At 41.8% G+C, this 13,947-nt stretch overlaps 1 protein-coding gene across 10 annotated transcripts in view; it reads left to right on the forward strand.

Annotated features, from left to right (window-relative positions):
• The window catches only part of MTSS1 (MTSS I-BAR domain containing 1), a 131,684-nt gene that overhangs the window by 89,764 nt on the left and 27,973 nt on the right, over positions 1 to 13,947 (forward strand). For all 10 annotated transcript variants that reach the window (XM_075211730.1, XM_075211736.1, XM_075211739.1 and 7 more), the window contains one exon: positions 10,496 to 10,580. In XM_075211730.1, coding sequence (XP_075067831.1) covers positions 10,496 to 10,580 — 85 coding nt within the window. The remainder of the gene's footprint in view (positions 1 to 10,495; positions 10,581 to 13,947) is intronic.

A 13,947-nucleotide genomic window follows, 5' to 3' on the forward strand; every position in this document is an offset into this window, starting at 1 on the left:
TTATTTATATAGCGCCAGGAAACCGGAGCACCCGGAGGAAACCCACGCAAACACGGGGAGAACATACAAACTCCACACAGATAAGGCCATGGTCGGGAATTGAACTCATGACCCCAGTGCTGTGAGGCAGAAGTGCTAACCAATAAGCCTCCGTGCTGCCCATAGATTATTTTTGTAACTGTATAGAGATGTAAGATATTGGGTGATGCCACGATAGAGATGTTTTATGATGAAATATTCCCTTTAACTTTGCCCATTTGTTAGACGTTGAGAAAGACCCTACATTTTCTGGGCTGTTCAGGGACAATGCTGACATTGACCACGTATAGTGTTGTATTTGGATCACGCAGGCCTGTCTTTGCTACCCGTGGCTTCTTACTGCACTTCTGTATTTGACCTCTATAACAATCCCCTTTAACGTTGACTGTTGCTCTGGGAAGTGTTTATATGGAGATTATTCAGAATTATTAGACGGAGTGCGGGATTCCTTTCTTTCTTTCAAATGTTTGTTTAAACTTACAAACCAAACAGCTGGAGAGTTGCAGCCATGTGTCGTCCGGAGAGACGGATCACCGTGCGGGAGCGATGTCCGGCAATACACCAATCGCTTCTGTTTTAATTCAGTTACACATGGACAGCTAGTGAGATAAGCACAGCAATCAGATCTGTATATACCGGCTGTTCTGGTGAAACTATTCATATATTATTTATAGGATTATGTTGGGAATTATAAGGACAAGTTCAACATTTCTTTGACCATATATAATGACAGCGAGGATTATATTATCTAGGACAGGTTTGGGTGGACTTAAATTGTCCTTTATAATCTACAGTTGGAGGCATTTTTTTTCCCTGAAAATATTAGAAACTCTGAGGCAATTCCATGACTAAGCAGTGATTATAAAGATATAATATACAGATATTTTTACAGAAATTGTGTATTAATGGGGTTTCTTGTTGGGGAAGAAGGAGCAGACTCATAACTTAAATACATTAACGGTATTATTGGGGACACCAGTTCTCACCCTCAGTATGTTGTCCTTTTCAACTTTGGAAAGACACTATAATATGTAAACAAGGGGCTATTGTGTAAAGTCTACGGCCATTCCTTTCACTGCTGAGTGCTACAACATAGTTCAGGGCTTTGGCTGCGTATACACTATAGAAAATTTCTCCTGATATCTTTAGCGATTTTTACCAGCGACTGAAAGTCCCGATCAGCAGCCAGTTCCTGTGTACACACTATACACGTTTTACAAAATTTACCATCAGATCTGTGCTCTTCATCTGTTGTAACTGTCGGCTGAAAAAATTGTGACTCTGCACACTCCATAGAGATCTATGGACACTGCCGGTCCTGAGTGACTCTGCACACGCCATATAGATCTATGGACACTGCCAGTCCTGAGTGACTCTGCGCACTCCGTAGAGATGTATGGACGCTGCCGGTCCTGAGTGACTCTGCAAACTCCATAGAGATCTATGGACACTGCCGGTCCTGAGTGACTCTGCACACGCCATATAGATCTATGGACACTGCCGGTCCTGAGTGACTCTGCACACTCCGTAGAGATGTATGGACGCTGCCGGTCCTGAGTGACTCTGCAAACTCCATAGAGATCTATGGACACTGCCGGTCCTGAGTGACTCTGCACACTCCATAGAGATCTATGGACACTGCCGGTCCTGAGTGACTCTGCACACTCCATAGAGATCTATGGACACTGCCGGTCCTGGGTGATTCTGCACACTCCATAGAGATCTATGGACACTGCCGGTCCTGAGTGACTCTGCACACTCCATAGAGATCTATGGACACTGCCGCTCCTGAGTGATTCTGCACACTCCATAGAGATCTATGGACACTGCCGGTCCTGAGTGACTCTGCACACTCCATAGAGATCTATGGACACTGCCGGTCCTGGGTGACTCTGCACACTCCATAGAGATCTATGGACACTGCCGGTCCTGAGTGACTCTGCACACTCCATAGAGATCTATGGACACTGCCGGTCCTGAGTGACTCTGCACACTCCATAGAGATCTATGGACACTGCCGGTCCTGAGTGCAGACACACTGCAGGATCGGGAGGACATTGTTCCATCGTTGAACGAGATTTTTAGTCCATTAATGAAATCAATTCATTGATCTTTGGAGCGTACACTTGAATGCGATATCGGGCTGAATGATCGTTTATCGTGTCATTGTCCCGATAACTGGGTGATTAAACCTGTAGTGTACCCAGCCTTAGTTTGGTTACTTAAACTGTTTAATACCAATAGCCCAGAATTCTGTCCCTGCGTGGACAAGTCTACCAATACCAACCTTGTTATGTTACAGTTCCCAGGGGGCTGCAGCAAGTGGCAAAAGCCAGGTCTAGAACTAATGACAGTAATAACATTTTGCAGAATGAATGGCATCATTTTGTTTCATGCAATCACACAACTGATGCCCGTAACAAGTTGTGTGTTGCAGAATTAAGGATGACTGTAGTATAACGAGAAGGTTTTCAATGTCTGAGCAGTTGACGTTCATGCCCTACATTGAGGGTGATCCCTTGGAGAAGTGTAGGAGTGCAGAGTAGGATACGGTGTCGGAGACATATGTAGCAGTGCAGGAAGTCGCTGTTCAGTGTATGTTAAATAGTACGGGGTGTGGGAGCAGCAAATGCTTGGTTACCTTTACTGCTAAAGTCCCAGATATCAGCCGTAGACACAGGACCGTTGTCAGGTACCTTCTATAAAGGTGACAAAGTCTTTTTGATGCTTCCAGGTCACTACAGAAGTTTTGACTTGTTCCTTACAATTCATAAATTAATTACTAAAAAAATATATTAGTTACTAGGAAGTGCTGTATATTATGCCTGATAACAGATATGTGGGATAATGTACCCCCTATTGTATATTTATAAGGATATAATAACATTGTGCTATGGTGGCATCAGGTCAGGGGCAAACGCGGGATTTGCAGAGGGGGGTTTCCACACCACGCCGCCAGTGGGCGTGACCAGCATGCATGGGGGCGTGGCTATAATATTAGACAGTGCTTGGCTGCTCTCCAACTCTTCCTATCCCCATCATATACATGGGCAATGCTGCGTGCACTACTGTTAGGTGCACGCAGCTCTCCCCTTTCAACCAGAGCCGTGTGAAGCGGGGGCAGGGTCCAGCCACCTCAATTATACAGTGCCCCAGGCTTGGAGGGGGGTTTCCAGGCACTAGAAACCCCCCTCCTCGGTTTGCCTATGCAGGTATTGATACTTTGTTTTGTTACTACAGAAAACAATGCTTGTGTCACACAATGATTCTTGCGCTATTGAGTCTGGTCGGTGTGAGCCAGTATGAGCCATCGCCCTGGGCAGTCATGCACGGGTTATCAGTAGAGAGATTGCAGAGATTTGCTGCAGACTTTGGTAATTATTTTACTGCAGGTAACGGCAAACAGGAGTTACGTCCTACAGAGTGACCCTGCTTGTCTGCACTCATTAGCTTCTGTGTGTACACAGCTGGGGCTGTATTATTAGAGAGGGACTGCAGAGAAACCAGGAATTTGTGTGCCGGAGGGAGTGCTCTGTTCCTGGTATTATCACCATGTTATTTTTGGAGCTAAAACAGACACACGGACTTGGTTCCATCCCATTAGGGTTTGTCCATTCCTCTTATTTATTTTTTTAAACCATTAGAATACCAGTTACACCTGTCTTCTCCATCTCATTACTGGCATTACAGAGAGGCTGCTTCAATGCTTTACATATTACTATATAAAAGACATAGGTGATACGATGCAGTAAATGTATTTCTGTCTCCTCCGCGCTTGGTTTGGTCTCCGTGCTTCTGTATAACCTGCAACCCCACATACGTTGCGTTCATCTTGATATTCGGACTCGTCATTGAGCAACCGGATCGCAGTGCAGGAGTGGGCTCCGGTACTTCCGAGTCAAACCGCGGGGTAGATTGAATTCAGCGGAAAGTGTCGCTGAACATCGCCTCGCTGTTCCGATGTGAAATATTGGCGCCTATTATGGTAAGGCATATCCTCTCGTTGCTCTGCCCACCTCTGTAGGGTGCGAGGGAAAGTGAGCGGAGATTTGAGTCGGAACATCAAGGCGGTGTCTCCGCAGATCGTTCTGGAGTCACATCATCATCATCATTTATTTATATAGCACCAACATGTTCCGTAGCGCTTTACAATTGGGGACAAACATAGTAAACTAATAAACATCGTGGCACTTTGCGCCATATTGAATGTGCCCACGTTGATCACACGTATCCGGCTGTGCTATCATTCAACCCGATTTCCTCTATCAGCTCTAATTAAATGGGGTTTTTATCTGGTATAACATGCACGTAACTCTGTAGAGCCGCTGATTAGTTTAGTTGACCTGACCAACTAAAATCATTTTCCTGTTCCCTTCTTCACCTCTCTGTAGGCTCCTCTCATCCATGTTCCTGTTATACTTCTATCTTTGTCCTGCTGCATATTAGATTAAGCGGTGTTTTGTGACAAGTTTAAATCATAAGCACTACAGGGCATAATAAACTGTTAATGAAAACTTCTCTCATAATGAGCTGCCGGTTGGTAAACACTGTAAAGTTTAACCATCTGCCTCGGCCTATAATTCAGCTGGTTCCCAGAGATGACACTTGTGGAAAATACTTCGGAGTGCTTGAGTGTAGCACATCGTGAGTGTGTTTAAGTATTTGCCACTACAGCAAAGGACTCCTTGCTGGATGGACTGCATTCTATGCAGCGTTGAGGCAGCTAGCGTCTTCTTCAATAGCAATATCTAAAATTTACATATAGCATAGTAACTAGAGATGGTAACTGACCCCCTGTGTTTTCATTTTGGATCTGGATTACCTTTGTGTTTTGGTTTTGTTTGGTTTTGTTTTGCAATTTTTGTAAAAAATACCATTTTTATTTTTTTTTGTCTAAAATAACCTAATTTAGTGCTCCACCTGTTTCTGGGATAAGTGAGGTAATTCTAAAGCTAATAAATTATGAAAAAAACCAGTTTAATCCCTAGTAGGCCGTCCTTAATTCTAACAATTGCCTGCAAATTATACAGACAAACCTGGTTGTCTACCTCCTCCATCTTTGACTATTGGCAATGGAGCCATCGTCTTTGGGTGTATATTACACCCTCCACTTGTAGTTAAGTAGAAAAAAATCAGCCTGCATTGACTGTACGTTAAATAGAAATGGCCATATTGAATCTGCTCCTGTGTCCTATTAAGAACCAATTTGCCAATTGCAATATTTAGTTACGTTTTTAAGAGGTATACGTCGCCGTAAATCACATTGCACATACCGTACATCTTTTTGTTATCCTGTTTCTGTTTTGTCCTCTCTCTCAGATCTATTTTCATACTGAATATTTCATCATTATCGGGGGGGGGGGATGTGATGTCTATTTAGCAATTGATTGCTCTGCCTGTTACCATGACAACAGCATTGCCTCAGTGTAATGGTGTAAACCGTAATGGGACAGTCTATATAATTGGATGTATAGCACAAACAGGGTCTTGCTTAATAATATGTCGCAACATGCACAGTTTGGTGCACCCTGCAACAGCCAATTGGCTTCTAACATTTTATTTTTGTAGTGCGGTTTAGAAAATGATCTGGTTGCTATGGGTTACGGCAGAGATGGGTACATAGCACCATGTTATTAAATAGGCCCCAGGGTTACTTATTAAATCCAGCTCCAAATGGCCAGAAAAACACTCAATATTTACAGTTCACCAATAGAAAAATTTGCCTGGGGAAATAAAATCTATTATTCCGCCATGGGAAACCATTGCTGAAAAATTGTCAATGGGACACTGTTCTAATTTCCATGGACAGTCTTGTGTCTAAATAATTGTCTCCAAAAATATAAAATGTTTTTCTCCATTTTAGCTGCGTCTTTGTCCTTATTCTTTAGTCCATATAACTTAGTTTATTGTAGAGGTGCGTTTACATTTCAGAAAAGTGCATTATATTCAAGTTCTGTCCACATGACACGTTGGGAGTTGTAGTTCCCCAGGGTTTGATGAGCTAGGAAAGCTTACAACGTGCTTAGATGCTTCGGCTCACTGCGAGGCATCTCTGGAAATGATTTTGTAATGCTGACCCTGTACACATGGCGGCTGAGTTGTATGCGGAGGATTGTAATGTAATGTGGCTGCACATTTCATTAGTACACAGTCATCGTGCAGGGTGGACTGGTGTCTGCGTGGAGCTCTCCTCGCCCTCCACCCACTTTATCCCTACATGGTGTTATAATAACAACCGGATTAAACCGAAGCGCAGTCAGAGTGTCCCCCCTTACAGCTGTGTCACAAAGACTTCGTGAGAGGAGACCACAGAATTATTTAGGAAAGTTTAATCAACTTGTGGTTTTTAAACTACATCTCTCAGTAAGCTGTGCCAGAAAACACAGGTGGAGGAGGGGACGTTGGTTGGGATGAAGGAATATATGACTCCTTCCATATAAGGAAAACTGTATTGGCAGTTTACAGCGTTCTGGTCTGAGGTTTGTTACACCTCGTTCTTGGGTATAACGCTGTGATCGGACCCTGGGTTATCAATACTTATAAATACTGATCATTTTATATCGGCTTATTGCCCACCTTCACCAGAGGCACAGAAATGTACCTTCAGGTTAAAATAATAGCTATATCTGACCAGTAATATCATTTAAGAACATTCCAATAAGCTTCTTTTAGGTTTTGTTTTGTGTTTTTTGCATAAAGTAGCTGATAACAGACAGCGATAGCTTGTACTCAGCTGTACAGCCAATGGAAAGACAATGGTGAGTATTTAAAACTCTGTCACGGTATTGGGACTTTCCATACAGTGTATATTTGGGAACGCCAAGGAGCCTGAATACGAGAATCTCCCGGACATCCAGGAGTATTTTTTTATTTTTTTTTAAAGTATTTTAGGTGTAGCGGTCCTTTAAATCGAGATGCTGCACACACAAAAAAAATCAGCTTAATGGTTTAAAATAATAATGTATATATAAAAATCTAATCCAAATAAACGAAGCGCGCGTCTCTTTGTAATCGGACCACCTACAGACCAGTGTTGATATTCAGGACGAACGCAGGGGTTTGTTAAGAGCTAACAAACATTAATATCATCTTCAGTAACTGTGGCAGCTGGAGTGTGACAAATTATGTCAAAATATCTCCCTACTCGTTGCCCAATTCCAGTTCTGTCTTTTGTAAAACATTCTGTCCTCGTTAGTTTAATTTCGTAATCTCTCCTAAATTCTCCTGTCACAGCACAGCCCTAACTTGACCCTGTTTTTTTTTTTGGCAGGGTGCAGGCAGGCCTCTCCGCTAACTGAGCACTGCTCGGCCGCAGGCCCTATAATTGTACGATGCCGTACTATTTCCTGAACATTTATAGACCCGATCCGTCCACCTGTCATTTAGCAAATCCAGAGGCCGCTCTCTTGTGGCTTATGTGTTTGATTTGACTCAGAACCCTGTAATTTTAAACATATGGACAGAGAAGAAAATTAAATTCCCACACCCTTAACCCCTTGTACGTTTATGACAGATGGCTCCATATTACAGTTACACTTGAGGTGGCCATTTTTCACAGAATCCTCCATTGCCTCTTTCACTCTCTACAAAAATCTCTGCTCCCGAACTTCACTTATTTTCCTATCACGGTTACCTAGCCTGGACTAATTGGCGAAAAGAGGTGTTTTAAATCCTCTAATAATTCAGCCCGGGTATCTGCAATAGGAAATAGCCTTTCCAATTATTTTCCTATTGCACTAAACCTGGAAGTGGGAAGATTGGGAGCAGTTCGATTAGTACTGTCTGGAAGTGGCCATGTTGGGAGGGTCTGATCGTGTCGGCTGAACCATTATTCATACGAATGCAGCCTATTAACACACTAGGAACCAGTGACATTACTGAGGAATAAGTTATAAATACGGCCATCAACAAAGCTGCACCAACATATATCTCCTCTCTTGTCTCAAAATATCTCCCAACTCGGCAACTCCGTTCTGCACAAGATCTGCGTCTTTTATTCACCCTCATTACATCCTCCCATTCCCGGTTACAGGACTTTTTTCGGGCTGCACCCACTCTATGGAATTCTCTTCCTTGCACATTAAGACTCTCCTCTGGTCTACAAGCTTTCAAGCCACCTCTTCAGACAAGCTTATAATATTCCTCAACCACCCTCTTAACCTCACTACACTACCCTATTACCACCCGTTATGCAACTACCCCTTGACCAACATTGTTGTGTGACAGGATCATTTAGCTTATGAGTCACTTTTACCTTTGCAGTCTGGCTGGGCCAACTGCAAATGTAGACTTAACCTCATGTGTCAAACTCCCATTGTCCATTGGTTGTAAGCTTGTGAGCAGGGACTTCTCACCTCTTTGTCTGTTTTACCCAGTTTGTTTATTAGTTTACTATGTTTGTCCCCAATTGTAAAGCGCTACGGAATATGTTGGCGCTATATAAATAAATGATGATGATATGTTATTTTAATCATTTATATGAAAAATAAGTTTTGAACAAGCAGGAATGAAAAGGGAACTATGAGGGCAATTATCACAAACGGCTTTATTCGCGCCCACTAGTGACAAGTACCAGATTTTGCCCCTATCTAGAAGCAGCCCAGACCATCATTCCATTAAAGGAATAATAAACCAGATAATTAATAATTGATATGATGACAGCAATAATGCCACAGACTGTTTATTTTTACTTTTTCCCCCCTTTCGTGTTTAAAGATGCAATTTTTTTGGCAATGAGTCTAAAAGGACGGATCGACGAATGCATAATATGCGCTATAAATCCATGTTTAACATGCAATTTACATGTAAAAAACTTGGGGGGGAGGAATCTGGATTTAAAGACACTTAAAAAGGCAAAATAATTAATGTAAATTTTTTTAAATAATAACGGTACCTACACATTGCACTACAGTACTTTTTTAACTGCAATGTATAACAAAAGGATCCTTAAATAATGTGTTTTAAAATGTGTTTTTTTTATGGTAAATAAAACAAACAAACACTGCACTTAAAGAGCTGGGTTATTCCAATGCAGATCTATATAATACTGTAAGACTTAGGGCTAGATTTACTAAGCTGCGGGTTTGAAAAAGTGGGGATGTTGCCTATAGCAACCAATCAGATTCTAGCTGTCATTTTGTAGAATGTACTAAATAAATGAAAGCTAGAATCTGATTGGTTGCTATAGGCAACATCCCCATTTTTTTCAAACCCGCAGCTTAGTAAATCTAGCCCTTAATGTCTTATTCCACAGCAGCAAACAATGATGGTGAAAGAGTTAAAGCAGCGGACTTCATTCTCTCATAACAGCCACATAACAAACCCAAGTTCTACTGTATCAAACATGAGATGTGTTTTATTGTCTGTGAAAATATCATCGTCATATTGACAATATATTTCTTAATTATGTATTGGATATGTTTTGACATTGGAAATATTTCAAAGCGGTTCCTGTGACTGACAAGAGGATGAAGGTTTGTTGCTGGGTATAGAATAGAGCAGTGCTTGGTTTATTCTGCAACAGTGCATCAGTGCCATCATGTGGTGGAATGCGGCATTGCATGGAGGAACCACATTTCCAAATTGTTTTTTTTTAGTCTGTACAAAAAATTCCTGGAATGCAAAATACCTCCGTTATTTAGAATTACTAAGGTGTCCTGCTTAAAGAGGCAAGTCTGTGTTTTTATGAGATTACTAGAATGTGTGTTATAAGGAATATGGATTGTGAGCGTCGCAGGGGAAAGGACTGATGTGTATCATTAATACTCTCTGTAAAGCACTTCACAATATGTTTGCCCTATATAAATAACTATCAATGAATCCATGTCTTATTTGGTGACGTTTATCTCTCTGGAAGGTTGCCTCTAGTTTACTAGGCTGTGGATTAAATAATTGGTTAATTATTGATTATAGAGTTATCTAATGTTTTGCAGTATGTTGAAAAGTCCCAAGATTTAAGTTGTGTACACACTGATGCAATTATTGTGCAAATCACACGATTTGCAACCGTTTGGTCAGATATTGCAACACTGTGTACACTCCCACTATCATGATTTATCGGACCAAAACACATCGCATCTGTTGATTTGGTTTTATAAACTTCCTAAAAATCACGATTAACGATGGGATGATGTCTTTACTGCAAATGGTTATGAGAGATGAAGATCACAGATCTGAAGGTACATTGTATAGGTGTGTACCCAGCTTTAGGGAGTGAAGGAGAAAAACTACAGAGATACCATCTGCAGCTGTAGGGTCCTTTTGATTACAACAAAAAAAATGCACAAATGTGTTTGCATTTTATATACAAAGTAACATCCTGTTATCTAATCTGTTTTTAAGCATAAATCTAAATGATACATAACTTTGTTGTTTGTGTCTCTTTATATAATGTGTAAGGTTTGTTTTATTTAGCCTTTTATCTGTTTACGTTAATGACTGTTTGTTTTTCTTTCAGGGGCAACAAGAGAAGTTGGTTCAGCTTTGACCAGAATGTGCATGAGACACCGGAGTATAGAGTCCAAACTCAGACAGTTTTCCAGGTCAGTCTACATGCACAGTCTCTTATTTACTGGATCATTTATATTAGCTGTGTGCGCTGGCAATCGTGACACTAATAATGTGATCATTCAGAGCCAATCAAGAACCTGTGTTTAAAGCTGGCAGACGTCCTACAGTCTGATGTATCCGGAGGTTTCCCTGGAGCGCACTGAGCATGCTCCTTGCCAGTACATGGGGTTCACTGTCTCATTACTATGAATATTCTTATTTGTCCACAAGAGGGATAACTTCCTGCAGACATGTATAGATTGGAATTTAAATTCAACTATATAGTTGTAAAACACAGTAGTTTTTTTTATTTTTTTAACAGATATTCTTTAAATTTGTGTCTGTTTAATGTTACTGGAAACATATTTAATCGTATTGTGGTGGAGTTAGAATAACATCTTTCTGCCTTAACTGATTATTTACAACCCTTCTTAAATCTTATTAGTAAATCACTTTCAATCAGTGCTGAGAATACAATATGTGTGTGTGTGTGTGTGTGTGTGTGTGTGTGTATATGTGTGTGTGTATATGTGTATGTGTTTTCATTTAAAAAGTTAAAGTGGTAAGAGGGTAGGCAGCAGAAGTAGCCAGTGATTGTAAGTACAGGACACTACTAACTTCTGCAAAGTGATGGTGATTCCAGAGAGGGATCAGCACTGAAATACAATGGGCACAAATTACAGTTTAAAACAGCTTTATTTAAAAATGTAATTCCACCACAAATTGAAAATTCAGTTTTCACAATCTAAACTAGATCCCACATTATTACTTGATGGGGGCACCATTGTTTGCCTTTTCACTATCCAAGATGTGACCAGAACATTTATATATTCTCCTATCATTTCCCTCCTCAAATACTGCAACCCCCTTCAGTCTGGCATTTCTGCGGCAAGTTTTTATACTCTGCCTGCTCTAGGCTCGCCTATACTACTCCCTGGTGCACCCGTACTCCTGTTCTCCACTCTGATCCTCGCTCGTTCCTCTAATCTCAGCTCTGACCCTTTTACTATTATTGTAAACTCCTCTCCTGAGCAGGATTCTGCCTACTCTTTGTTCCCACATCTACATTTTGGCTACATGGATGTCCCTGTTTTATGTATCCTCTGTTTTTCCCACTGCCCGGCTGTGTGGTGCACTGTGGGGCCTTAGACACCAACCACAATAATACAGGCAGCCTGTTGTCTGCTGACAACGTGCTGCCAGCCGGTATGAGAAGAGGTTCACGGTGCCACGACAGATATACTGGCACCCAGCAGAAGGTGCGGCAGAACAGACCCCTTGTAAGTAATACTCTGGGATCATGTTTAACTGAATGTTCGGTATTGGGTGGTGGTATTTTTTTGACTTGAACTCCTGTTAGATGGAACCATTGATTCTATCCAATAAGCTGGTGACCTCCTTTTGTAGTTGGTCTTAATTCCATGCTAGAACAAGGCTACATTCTGTGGACAGTGATCCTGCTGCCAAAACATGTCCAATCTGATGCCAGGGACCCCTAATGTTTGTGGGCTAATCTCCCTCCCTGTGTATGTCCTGTGAATAGGTGGACAGGAAGGCTATGAGATGAGGTGAATAGGTGGACAGGAAGGCGATGAGATGAGGTGAATAGGTGGACAGGAAGGCGATGAGATGAGGTGAATAGGTGGACAGGAAGGCTATGAGATGAGGTGAATAGGTGGACAGGAAGGCGATGAGATGAGGTGAATAGGTGGACAGGAAGGCGATGAGATGAGGTGAATAGGTGGACAGGAAGGCGATGAGGTGAGGTGAATAGGTGGACAGGAAGGCGATGAGGTGAGGTGAATAGGTGAACAGGAAGGCGATGAGGTGAATAGGTGGACAGGAAGGTGATGAGGTGAATAGGTGAACAGGAAGGCGATGAGGTGAATAGGTGGACAGGAAGGTGATGAGGTGAATAGGTGGACAGGAAGGTGATGAGGTGAATAGGTGGACAGGAAGGCGATGAGGTGAATAGGTGGACAGGAAGGCGATGAGATGAGGTGAGCTATAACCTAAGGAAGCGTTACTTTAAGAAATGCCAGTGATTTAATGAATTGGCCCCCACAAGCAGTAATATTATGGATGTCACACAGCGTCATGAATTTCCACTAGACAGAAAAGAGATTTTTTTTTTTTGTGTGTGTGTGTGGCTTTGTGACGTAAATAAAAGAAAAATTTGACGTGGTCTATCTTCTCCAGCATAAAAGCCGTCACCGATGTATAATATGAGGATACGTGACTGCGTTAACGGGCCTAGATCTGGAATAGGGTTTTTAATTGAAGTTGAGAAATGGAAGCCAACTAGCCGGTTGAAATAGATTGATAGAATTGTCCTCCTTATCGACAGCTTGTATAAAAATTCAGTTTCTCTATTCCTAGAAGTCAGGATGTTCTATCCTGGAATCACAACAGAATCCACGTAGTAGAGAAATGATTGTATTATCTTCGTCCTGTATACAGAAGAGTTCTAGATGGCAATGTTCAGTCCTGATAGGTTAAGGAGTTCTCAGAGGCCTTTTATGAACTGTAAAAACAGCACGAATTTCTGCGTACCAATTTCCTTGCTAAGGGATTAACAAGAAAGCACAATTTATGTAAACTGCAGCTAAGAATTTACTGTACACATAGATCGACAAGAATCCAGTATGTATATAACTATCAGGTTGCCCCAGATCTCGGGTGCTGGAACGTGTAACGTCTGATTGGCTCTATTATATCTACTTATTGATCTTTGGATTCATTACGTTTCCACCCTCATAAAATAAACAGCACTCTTGGAAATGTCCCTGTATTTCCCAAACACACACCTACATAACTGCTGTGCTTTTATAATTGTGTGTATCTGTATAAACAGCTATAAGCGTGGACGGGTTTTGTGTACACTGATTATAAACAAAGTGCATTTATTACTGTAAACTCAGGAAGAAGCGGATGCGGTGATCAGGGGCATGTTCATGGGAATTAGAGTACCTTGTTATGTGTTTTCTTTCTTCTCTTCCTGTGTCTCTCATTTCCCCTTCCTCATCCTCACTCGAGGTTTCTACTTCTTTATCCATGTTTCATCAAACATTGTTCAGCTCCACTGACTTCTTACCATCAGCATGTACTATATTCACCTCCTCTAGTCGCCTTCCTGTCCACCTATTCATCTCATCACCCCCCTGTCCACCTATTCACCTCACCTCGTCGCCTTCCTATCCACCTATTCACCTCACCTCGTCGCCTTCCTATCACCTATTCACCTCGTCTCGTCGCCTCCCTGTCCACCTATTCACCTCAACTCGTCGCCTTCCTATCCACCTATTCATCTCACCTCGTCGCCTTCCTATCACCTATTCACCTCGTCTCGTCGCCTCCCTG

The sequence above is a fragment of the Mixophyes fleayi genome, chromosome 5 (genome assembly GCF_038048845.1).
Source record: "Mixophyes fleayi isolate aMixFle1 chromosome 5, aMixFle1.hap1, whole genome shotgun sequence".
NCBI classification, from domain to species: Eukaryota; Metazoa; Chordata; class Amphibia; order Anura; family Limnodynastidae; genus Mixophyes; species Mixophyes fleayi.